The sequence below is a fragment of the Oryx dammah genome, unplaced genomic scaffold, assembly GCF_014754425.2.
Source record: "Oryx dammah isolate SB20612 unplaced genomic scaffold, SCBI_Odam_1.1 HiC_scaffold_16, whole genome shotgun sequence".
Taxonomy (NCBI): Eukaryota; Metazoa; Chordata; class Mammalia; order Artiodactyla; family Bovidae; genus Oryx; species Oryx dammah.
Window position 1 is genome coordinate 28,171,873 of NW_024070200.1, and position 12,074 is coordinate 28,183,946.

Here is a 12,074-nt window from a genome sequence, read left to right on the forward strand (position 1 = left end):
TGTCGCCACGGCTTTCTGAGACCCAGCAGGAAAGACACAAGAGCAGGACCGCAGCAACCCGCTCACCCCTAAAATCCTTTCTCCAGCACCACATCAGAGGGCCGACTTCTCAAGCTAATGGAATCTCTTCCCTAAAAACTCAAAAGGGGAGGGGCTTTCGATGCCCTGAGAACTGGATTTAACTCTGAGGTCCGTTTTCGAGCTGCACGCAACGCGACCGAGGGAGGGAGATAAGCAGAGGAAGATGTCCTCATGGCAAGCACAAAACCGCAGAGAAGGGAGTAAGTGGGTACCTGTTTGTCTCTCTCGGATACTGGCTGCTGCGGCGGCCGCCATCTTGGCTCCCACCATCCACTGCCCGGCTGGCGAGCCTAGCCTGACGATGACGTGGCCGGCACGACCGCCCCGGAAGCAAAGACCAAATGGGAGGGTCCACAAAGGGCCGCCCCCCGCCGGCCCGCCCTATGCCCTCAGCTCTCTTCTGGAGACCCAATAGGAGAATGACGCTTGAATACCTGATACTGTTTACAGCGACGCGACAGGAGGGATTTTTAACCTATCAAGCCCCAACTTCTGCAAGGGTAACTGCTTTAAATTGCGCTGATAGAGCAGGAGCGTGTTGAAATGCTAAAAACCTAATTAAATGCAGGACTGTTAGTTCGGTCGTCTACAGATATCTTATGTTGTTTGGCTCGGTCATGTCCGACTCTTGCGTCCGCCAGGCTCCTCTGTTCATGGGATTCTCCGGGAAAGATTACTGGACTGGGTTGCCATTTCTTCCTCCAGGGGATCTTCCCCACCCAGGATCGAACCCGCGTCTCCGAATCTTCTGCTTTACATGCGGTTTCTTTACAGTTGAGCCATCGGGGAAGCCCCTTCAGACCTCTTGCGGTAACAATCTAGTGGCTTACGAGTCACAGCACTGGAGTAAATGAAGTTCATGGAACAAAACTGGCACTTAAATGCTAGCTGCCTTACCTTGACCCAGTGCAGCTGGAGAGGTGTCCCGTTGGCTTTTTTCTGGGAGATAGGTGGCTCTGAAGCATTGCTCTTCAGGCAGATTTCTTAATCTGTTAGGCAAAGTAGTCTAGCTGAGTGGGGTTGTTTTGCCATCACAGACACAGGAGTCAGCAAGGTGCAAACTGGAAATTTGTTATTTTCCTCCTTTTTGTAAATGCAAAATCACAAAAAAGTTCTTTGGTGTGGTGAGGGGGGACGGTAGTGGATAATGCATGTATCTTGATGTACACTTAAAACCATGTGATGACAGAATACACCCAATATTGATTTCTAACAATCCATACTTTTTTACTGGATGTTAAAAATGGACACAACCCATTTCTCACACCGTCAACAGCGTTCACTTTTGATACCTGCATTAGTTATTGAATGTTTATTCTGAAGCTGTGCCGAATTCTGATACGAAATTACAGACCCTGTGGCTCAAAAACTGGTTTGAAAACTTCCTGAATTTGAGAAATTAAGCTACCCCAACAATTACATAAAGAGCATTTCTTAAAAAACTGTCCTATTTCACAACAATTTTGACTGAACTCAAGTGATCTCATTCTTAATGCCATTAGGGAATGCCCTAGAATCAAACCTTACATTCTTTTTCCTTGCATAATTTTTTTGGCTTAATTAAGGACAGAATTGGCAAAATCATTGAAACGTACATTGAGATGATCTGACATAAATATGTATACACTGTCAAAGAATTCCTCTCATCTAGTTAATTACCACATCTATCACCTCATATATTTTTATCTTTTGAGTTCTACTTTTAGCAAATTCCAATTATATTATCCACTGTAGCCACCTTGTTATATATGACACTATGAAGAACAGTGTGGAGATTCCTTAAAAAACTGCAAAGAGAACTGCCATACGACCCAGCAATCCCACTATTGGGCATACACATGGAGGAAACCAGAACTGAAAGAGACATGTACCCCAGTGTTCACTGCAGCACTGTTTATAATAGCCAGGACATGGAAGCAACCTAGATGTCCATTGGCAGACAAATGGGTAAGGAAGTTGTGGTATATATACACAATGGAATACTACTTAGCTATAAAAAGTAACATACTCCAGTCAGTTCTAATGAGATGGATGAAACTGGAGCCTATTATATAGTGAAGTCAGAAAAAGAAACACCAATACCGTGTATTAACACATATATATATGGAATTTAGAAAGACAGTAATGATGACCCTACATGCAAGACAGCAAAAGAGACACAGATACTTTTGGACTCTGTGGGAGAAGGCAAGGGTGGGATGATTTGAGAGAATAGCATTGAAACATGTTTATTACCATATGTAAAATAGATGACCAGTGCAAGTCTGATGCATGAAGCAGGGCACTCAAAGTTGGTGCTCTGGGACTACCCAGAGGGATAGGGTGGGAAGGAGGTGGGAGGAGGATTCAGGATGGGGGGACACATGTACACCTGTGGCTGATACATGTCAATGTATAGCAAAAACCATCACAATATTGTACAGTAATTATACTCCAATTAAAATTTTTAAAAAGTGTACCAGGTTGGTAAAAGAGACTGGTAAACGATTATGAACCTACATTGTTTAAGAAATGCATTATGGTTTTCACTAAGAAATTAACTGTAATATTTACTCTTTATTCAGTGTTATCACTGATAAGGATCACCAATGAAGTAGGTATGTTGTAATTAAAACAGAAACGATAGTTACTGCCCTATGGGAAAGTTCTACTTAATTTTTTGTCTTCATGGAATATAAAATAAACAGGCTTTCCCTTCAATATGAGAGCCCAATCTTGTTCAAGTGGGCACTTCTACTTTCAATGCAAATCTATCATCTAACCACTTCAGCTCCAGCATATACCTCCCAAAATATATGAGTCATATTGATATAAAACACTCAGACCTGTTTAACATTTATGTACAGTATATACATTTGAAATGATAAAAACTGTCCTAACCCAGGAGATAGTCCTGAGACATGATGGGACACATGTTTTCAGCACACGATGTTACAGTGAATGGAAGGATTTCATGCCTTAGTGAAGAAGCATGTCCCCATGCTGGCCAGGTGGCACTAGTGGTAAAGAATCTGCCTGCCAGTGCAGGAGATGTAAGAGACTCGGGTTCAATTCCTAGGTCAGGAAGATCCCCCAGAGAAGGAAATGGCAACCAACTTCAGTATTCTTGCCTGGGAAACCCCATGGACAGAGGAGCTTGGCAGGTTACAGTCCCTGGGGTTGCAATGAGTCAGACACAACTGAGCGACTAACACAAAACCGAGGAGTGCACACAGTGTGGAACATGGATAGAAAAGGATGACCCAGAATCTGCCCAGTGGTTAAGACTTCACCTTCCAATACAGGGCTCCATCCCTGGTCGGGGAGCTAAGATCCCACATGCCTCATGGGCAAAAAAAATCAAAACATAAAACAGAAGGAATTTGGTAACACAGTCAATAAACACTTAAAAAAAAAAGTCCACCAAAAAAAATCCCACAGAAGAGTGGCAATAAACAAATACTCGTATAAGGCTAAGACTGAGTAAGGTAGTCTGTTACCGGAAGGATTCAACTATGGTCTGTTAAGAGTGTTAATTAACCTAATATTTTTTATTTAGTCTTTTAACTGACTCTACCTATCCAGATTTTTCACTTAAATAATATACTTATTCTGCAAACTATTATTTTACATTAAGGGATAGATAATTTTAACACAGGATATCTCAGAATAGCTCATTCAAGAGAGATTCCTAAATGTTAGCCAACAACTGCTAGCAGGATCTACCAAATGTGGAGAGGAAAGGATCTTGTTATTTACCCAGTACTGTCAGAATCTTAACCTTGTTAAATCATAACAAGTTACTTAATTTAGTTTATATAAGAGCTTCACATTTGGTAGCATAAACATATTTATTTACAAAACTTCATTATATGTGTCATGTTTTTGTCTCTGAAGCCTTTAAAAAAAGGGAAATTAGGCTGACATAAACTATCACATACCTGGCATACAGTAGATACTATAATATGTTTAGCAATTTGAAGGTAAAAGTCAACATGAGAACTTGAAAATGGGATCTCTTCAAAGCAATTCAAATTTTCCTAAACTGCGAGTAATACATAGTCAAGAAATCCATCAATACATTTTTATGTTTTGCACTGGATCACTGAGAGCATAAAACCTAGTTTAATAGCTTATTGTAAAAGTGACAACAAAGCATGTGATAATCACTATATATATATATATATATATATGACTAATTTATAAATAGGATCTTGTTCTAATAATTTTCTTATAATGACTGAATGTAAAAGCCCATGTCACTTTGCCTTTTACAGTTTTAAAAGGCTTATCTTAAAAAAAACTTACCTATGACACTCTCCTTTACTGTGCATTCATTCAGTATTGGGTAAAAAAGTTTTAGCAGGTTCCATATAATTAGAAGAAAAAAATTATAAGAAGCCCAAAATGATGTAGAAGCCAAAGTGAATTCTCAGGTTAGTAATCAAATGAAAGCTTTTTACTTGACCCCAATAATATCTAATTTATAATATGGAAATTAAACATTACAAAGTATAAAGAAAGTTAGGAGCTAATTTCTGATGAGATATTTTAAGGCATCTTTACCCTAAATACCCTAAATAACAGTAAAATGACTATGTACAAGAATAGTAGAGAACTGTATAAAATGCCTTCAGATGAAGTTCCCACACCAAAAAGTTTTTTAATTGTTTAAAAAAAAATGAATAGAAAACTAAACTAAGACCATTAACAGCAGACAGGTATGAGGCGAATTTATGGTTTTTCTTGATATTGAGAGTAACAGAGAACAAGCTTGAAAATACATGGCATTTAGACAATTGAAATACTTAAGAAATACATATTCACATTTATAAAGGTTTATAGCATAATTCCTTTTAAAAAATCAAACTCAGTAAAAACTCTGTATTGGCTATAACAATAGAAGAAAAATAATACCAACCATGTGACATAGGAACACTGCAGAAAATAACCTACAGGTTTCGGTGACATATCTTCAAAGATTAATCTAAAACCATACTGATGAACATCTTTAAAACCAGAAAATATTTTCCAATATGAATACTTATACCTCCCTTTAAAACATGAATATCCCAAATTATCATTTAAACACCTTACCCCTAAGGCCCTGTCTACACATAGGAGGAACTGAAATACTGTTTTTAATCGTAGCCAACACAAGCACACTGCCTCCTATCACCAGCCCCCACCTCAAAAGCATGTGAGCATTTAACAGCTTTAATTATGACTATAATTAAATGTATCCAAACTACAAATAACCAGAAAATAGCTTGAATTAGGTTTTCTGGTTTGTATTGATTTAACAGCTTTTAAAATTTTATGAAGACTAGGTAGGTTAACAAATAAAATGTCCAGTTTATCAACACATGTGGAATAAAACCTGTATGGTGAGTTTAAACTTCTTTTTGGATAACTGATCCTTTGTTTTTGATAATTTAATAGAATTAAACACAAGACAAAAAAATGCCTTGTTTAATGTTTTAAAACCTTCAAGTTAAAGTTTCACTTTTAATAAACGTAATAAAACAAATTATACTAGGACTATGTTTTATATTACCAGTATCACACTAATCCTGAATTGTCTTTAAAAATATCAGTAATTTACAAATGTTTCTCAGAGAGGATGAGAATACGATGGCTGATACCTGCTTTGCATAGCTAGAAAAAAATGTGCTTAAAAACAAGCAATTTATCTCTCATACGATTTACTTTGCTGAAAAACCCATTTATATGAGATAACAGATTAGGGACATTAGATCTTTCCAATTTCTTCTTTTGTAAGAGTACAGATATGGTGATAAAACTGTCAGATTATGTATCTTCAAATTGTTATTATATAATCTTTTTATATTTAGGCATTCTTTGACTTTTAGAAGAATAAAGTTAAAAAAGAAAGGAAATATAAGAGTTTATATTAATAAAAGGATATACAGGGACAGTTAATTCTGCATGGTGAGATTAGCGTGGGTTTTTCATTCTTTGTAGTTCCTACATATTTCTACATTGTTTATATAAACAGGTATCTTTCAAAAGTAAAGAAAATAACTGTATAATGTAATGGTTCCAGCTTACCTATCAAACAACCATACTGATAATAAATAACTGTTAAATAGCCAAACCTACCAAAAGGCAATCCACAGAGATCATTCTATTCAGATAACTTAAACTCTGGATCATATATACTGTGGTTTAATACCACACATGGGATACAAAGAAAAAAAAATCTTATGATTAAAGCCAAGGCTTTAAAGAAGACACTTAAGAGATTTTCAACTATATATAACTCACCTCAGAAGTGTTTTAAGACTATGGAATGTCCATAGATTCTTGAGTATTTGTGCAATTCTGCTTTCTTATATAATACATCTCTTAAGACATAATCTAACAGCAGTGTGGATCTATTTTAATATAACTCAATGATCTACAAACATTTTTTAACAACTAATTTAGTGCCATCCTAGAAGAGGATACATATAACACATACTCCAAAATATATGCCTTTGATTTATATATATATATAAAAAATCACTCATTTAGCTTTCCTACTTAATGCTTTAAAATAAGTAATAATTTGAAAATTGCATAATTAAACCAGAAAAATCACTGTGGCATCCTATAGCTAATCCTAATTTACATAAAGTGAGCACAAGTTTTCTGCTTATATATAGCATGTACTATACTTGAATAAAGTCTGTACAGCCATTCTAAAAGTATTTATATTGAGGTTTACAAAGCATGTATATTAAGAAAATAGAAAAATTAACTTTCACTGGTACACCTTAACAAAAAATCCTTTTTAGCTTAGGTGGCCAAAACAATCCTTTATGTTCATATTATAAATTTTACTGGGCCAAGTTTGCTCAAAGTGATGACGGAAAGATTTCTGAAACAAAAAGTATCAACAGCAGCTTTTAAAGAAGCATCCCTTTGTTCAAAACAGGTAATGTCAAATGAAGTGAGAATTTTCTTCTTTTTCTAATCTTAGAGTGTTTTTTATGGCGAAGTCCATACTTTCTTGAAATTCTTTATATGTACTAGTGATAGGAAGAGCTAAACAGTTTTCACACTTGTTTCCTACAGGAAAATCCATATGAAGGCACTCAATTGATGGACTGGGTTTAAATCCAGCAGGTGGAATGGACTTGCAACCGGTAGCAAAAATAAGAATGTCTTCCATTGTTACTGTAGATTTACCATCTGAAAAGAATACCAGGAAAAGAAAATATAAATAAATCCACATTATATATTGCTACCATCATAGACTCTTCCCCAACTAGACATGTTGAAAAGCAGAGACTCTCATATTAACAGTAAATGCATAAGAGGCAAACTAAAGTACTAAGTCAAGTCTAATAATAGGAAAATGGTATATTAGGTTCATGTTTATTTGAATCTCAAACAAAGTAGGACTCATAAAATCATTTCGTTGACCTACTTATCGTATATTTGAATGACTTCCTTAAAATAAAATTATACAGTCCAAGAGGTTCAGTAGGTTTTAAAACACAATCTTTTGGGGATATATACAAACAATTTTAAACCGCTTCTAGATCACTGTTATTTGATAAACTATTTCAAAAGGCAAACAGGAAAAATTAGATGGTATAAAACATCTCAACAAGCTAGCTAAAAATTTTCAACTAAAAGTTAAGCTTTTTTTTTTAACACCATATTAAACAGAATGAATTTACACTGCTAATGCTCACCAATAAATATCATTACCATATTCTGACCAATTCATTTTTGGAATAATTCAATTTGACTTAAAAATTTTAAATGATGAAGTAGATAACTAGCTTTGAAGCAGATGACTCTCCCATGCTGTGGCAATCACCCATATATTTAAAGTTTTCTGAGAAGAATGACTATCATCTCAAATTACTGAGACAGAAACAGTGAAAAATAAACTTTATAATCTTTCCTTATCACTTTCAACGGTCTATAACTTGGTTTTAAACAAGTTTTGTAAATAAGTATTGTAGTTATCAGATGAAAGTCTTACTATGAAAAACAAAACTCAAAGAAATAAATATCCCAAAACAAAATTTTTAAGTTAAATGAAAATAAAACATGTACATACCCTCAACAGCCTGTAAGTAACTATTCCAAAACCCCAAAGTCTGTACATCAGACAATGTGTGTACTGTAAAAAGATCACTAAGTATTTTTGCAGAAAGATTCTCAGGTTTATGACAGAAGATATGAAAAAATGCTTCTGGGTAAGTCTGAATTTTCTCCAAAACACCAAGAGTTTTCAGACCCTGTTTAAAACTTAAAGAGAAGAAAAATAATGAGCCAACATTCATACAAATATGTTTGGAACACATATTTCTAGCTCATTTACAATTATATAATTAGATGTGAGAAAAAAATATTTACATACTACTGATAATTTCAAATCAATAACAAGCCAATGTATTAATATAAAATGAATATATTACATTCCTACAGTATTTATAGAAATTTTAAAATTGAGCTAATAATTTTCCATTAAGAGAAAAAAGACATCTAAAATTTTATACTTCAAAGCTAGTTAGTATAAAATGAAAGATTGCAAAGAAACTAAATTTTAGCCACACAAAAATTCAACTTTTGTATTGCTAAAAAGAAATTAACAGAGAAAACAAAATATTTTTAATATACATGATAAAACACTAGTTTCTCTAGTTGTACTAAAAATACAAATCAGTTTTCTAGAAGAACAATCCAAATACACAAAATATAAATATATTACTAAGAAAATACAAGTAACAAATGAATTTTTTAAAATGTACATTCTCACTAATAAGCAAAGAATGGAGATACCATTTTTGCCTATCAGACTGACGAAGCCTTTACTGTGTCTCTGATTTCCCTAGCCACCTCCTCAGGTGCCCTGCTACATGGATTCATCTTCCAATCTATAAGCTCTTTTCAACAGCACAGCTCTTTCTCAAGTGCTTATCTTTCCCATTTTTGAATGAAGGGAAAAAAAATTAATCCTATTTTCCTTTGAGATGATCTATGTGAAAGACTTATCTACATTCACTGCCTCCCCCTCTTAATTTCACATGCACCTTCCCTCCACTCCTTTCTACATCTGAGTAACTGCCCCAAGTTCATGAATGATGTATGGCACCAGACTCCTGGCTTCCCGTTATTTCTCTGCCCAGACCTTCTGAGTCTCTTACAAAGCTTCTTCTATATTTGCTTTCCCTTAAATGTTACTGTTTGTTCCTCATGGTTCTGTAACAAGGCAAATTTCTCTTTCCTCTTACCATATCCCATGATTTTGTTTAAGCAGGTTTATGTGCATTACTATAAAATCTATTATTTCCAGCCCAGAATATATATCCAACAGACTGCTGGGTACCATATATTCTAAGTACCCAAACTTATTAAGTCCAAAAGAAAGCCAATTACCTGACTACCAAAATCAGAACCATAAATGACAATTAATGCCTCCATTACTATTAGTATAGCTAAATCTGAAAGTCATTCTTAACTCTTCCTTGTTCCACTCCCAACTACCAAGTTCTGTGAATGTCCTTTTCTGAAATGCTTTTTGTCTGTTCATTTCTCCACACATCAGTTACCACCTTATTGCAAACCACCTGCAAAGGAACTGTTTCTACCAAGTGTTGAAGTCTCTAAGTTGATTTTCCATGTGAACACCAAAAAAGATATCCACATCCTATCCAGAACCTGTGAATGTGATCTTATTTGGAAAAAGAGTCCAGGCAGATGTAATTATGTTAAGGATCCTAAGATCATTTAACCTAGATTATCTGGGCTTATCCTAAGTCCAATGATAACTGTTTTTATAAAAGAAACATAGAGAGGAAAAGGCCATGTAACACTGATTCAGAGCTTAGAGCTATGCAACCACAAACCACCAGAAGTTAAAAGAAGCAAAGACTGAATTCTCTTCCAAAATTCTCAGAAAGAATGAATCCCTGTCAACATGAGGACTAGGACTTCTAGCCTCCAAAACTATGGGAGAATAAATTTCTGTTGTTTAAAGCCATCGGTTTGTGATAATTTTTTACAATAGCCACAGGAAACTAATAATATACAGTGTCTATGAAGTCAAAACTCCTCAACATGACTTTTAAGGTTCTCCACAATACAATCCTTGCCTGCCTTTCTCGCTTTTAACTTTTACCTTACACTTAACCTTTGAAGCAAATTTCAGCCCAACATTTAAAATTTTACTTTCAATTAAAATTAAGTACTTAAAGTTTATACAGAAGCCAGGAAATAAGAGAAAACCATGAACTGTCACTTGAATTTAAAAGATACTGACATTTTGTGTTTGTTTGCTCAGATTATTAAGGAAAACATTCACTCAACTAAATCTGTCCATTCACAAGCTTCCCTTCTCTCCTACAAAGAAAACTACTTGAAACTGCTATTTAACTATTCTGAATTTTTACTATAGCCTAAATTTCATTTTAGTTTCAATATATATATATCCCTAAAAAAATAACTAGTACTGCTTTGTTTTAAAACTTTCCATAAATGGCACCACAATGTATAATTATTTTTCAGAAATTTGCTTCTTTGAGAGTAATTTTTTTCTAATTGTTATATAATCATAGTGATTACTACATTAGGAAACTAGTTTTAGCACTTTTGGGAAACTGTACTGAATTTCAAAAAGCTTTTTTATTGTATCCTGCAAATTTTTGTGTTCATTTAATTCCAATTTAGCTTCTATTTAAAAAATTATACTAGTTCTTACTTTTTAAGTGGTTACCTCAAATTTTTAATTGGCATATTTGAAATCGAAAGCAAATCAAGTATTTACCTGCTTGCTGAACAACACAAAGACCCTGGGACATTTGCAACTCCAGTGGCTCTCTATGTTACTCAAACATTTTATTTCACCTTGTATCATAAATCCCCAAATGAAACATTAACTTTTTGTACAGTTAATATTTATTCTAATATCAACCAATTTCTTTCTTTACCATTCCTTGTCACCTGCACATCTCCCTTTTAGAATCCTTTACCTCTTGTATACAGTAACCTTGCTACACTCTTTATAGAAGTTCTAAGATTTTAGTTGGGACATCAGGTAGACTATAAATGATAATTTTAATTCTTTGAATCTTTAATAACATTCACTTATTGCTTTAGTACTGTAGCTCTACTAGGTCTTCCAGCATATCATAGAAATGAAGGAGGTAACTACATATATCCCAGGCTTGACATGGCCTTAAGAGGAATGCCTGTCACACTATTAAGGATAATGTTCACTGAATGTTTACTAGATAATCTGTATCAGGATACTTCAAATTGTCAGTTTAAAATTATGTACAAATGTATCAGTTGCTTTTTTTGTATCTACAATTATATAATTGTTTTTTCTCCTTTCATCTATTAGTAGAATGCACGAAAGCAACATTTATTTTTTGATACTCAACGTATCTTGCTTCCTTTTATAAACCCTCCTCAGAACTGTTAGTTAATTTTGAGGTTATGTTGCTAGGTACAAATAGATTCAAGATTGCTGAATTCAAGAGAATTTGTTTTTAACACTATTAGGGTCATTTAAAGACAAGGCTTTATGAAAAAAAAATTAGAATTTTTCTTTCTTTTGCTTTGAAGCTATCTATTTAGAATGCAATTTAGGACCCTCTGTCTTTTAATACAAGAGTCTAACTTATTTACATGTATTATAATCTATATATTTATTCTTCTATCTTATTTCTTTGAACATTATTTTTCCTTGCTTGTTTTTATCCCTCTTTTTCTTCTCACTCTATGATTAAATATGTTTTATTGCTACCCCCACCCCTATCAAACTGGTCTGGAAGTCAAATACTCTTCTATATTTTAGAATTTTCCCTTTAAATATACATAGTTGGTTTAACAATCTAAAGGTAATTAATGCTTCTCCACTACTACCTCAAGAATACAAGTTTCTTAATTCAATGACCCGTCTCTTCTTACAGATCAACTTTTTACTAGTATTTCATTTTAACCACTTCTTACCAAAATTTAGTTTTTGTTGTTTTTTCCTTTTTAAT

The 12,074-nt window shown here is 34.1% G+C and overlaps 2 protein-coding genes across 6 annotated transcripts in view; both read right to left on the reverse strand.

Annotated features, from left to right (window-relative positions):
- Positions 1-6,835, reverse strand: part of SCFD1 (sec1 family domain containing 1) — a 119,752-nt gene extending 112,917 nt beyond the window's left edge. The window contains exon 1 of one of the 3 annotated variants that reach the window (XM_040257180.1): positions 979-6,835. Coding sequence is in view for 1 of the 3 variants with exons in the window: in XM_040257179.1 (XP_040113113.1) it covers positions 294-351 (58 nt within the window). In the remaining 2 variants the exon portion in view is untranslated. Of the gene's footprint in view, positions 1-293; positions 412-978 lie in introns of those variants that run through there. The other 2 variants (XM_040257179.1, XM_040257182.1) reach the window with 2 other exon arrangements.
- G2E3 (G2/M-phase specific E3 ubiquitin protein ligase) overlaps positions 4,704-12,074 on the reverse strand; it is a 74,070-nt gene continuing 66,699 nt past the window's right edge. For 2 of the 3 annotated variants that reach the window (XM_040257177.1, XM_040257178.1), the window contains 2 exons: positions 8,141-8,331; positions 4,779-7,257 (listed from right to left, as the gene is read on the reverse strand). In XM_040257177.1, the coding sequence (XP_040113111.1) occupies positions 7,007-7,257; positions 8,141-8,331 (442 nt within the window). In that variant the 3' untranslated portion in view covers positions 4,779-7,006. Of the gene's footprint in view, positions 7,258-8,140; positions 8,332-12,074 lie in introns of all 3 variants that reach the window. The other variant, XM_040257176.1, reaches the window with a different exon arrangement.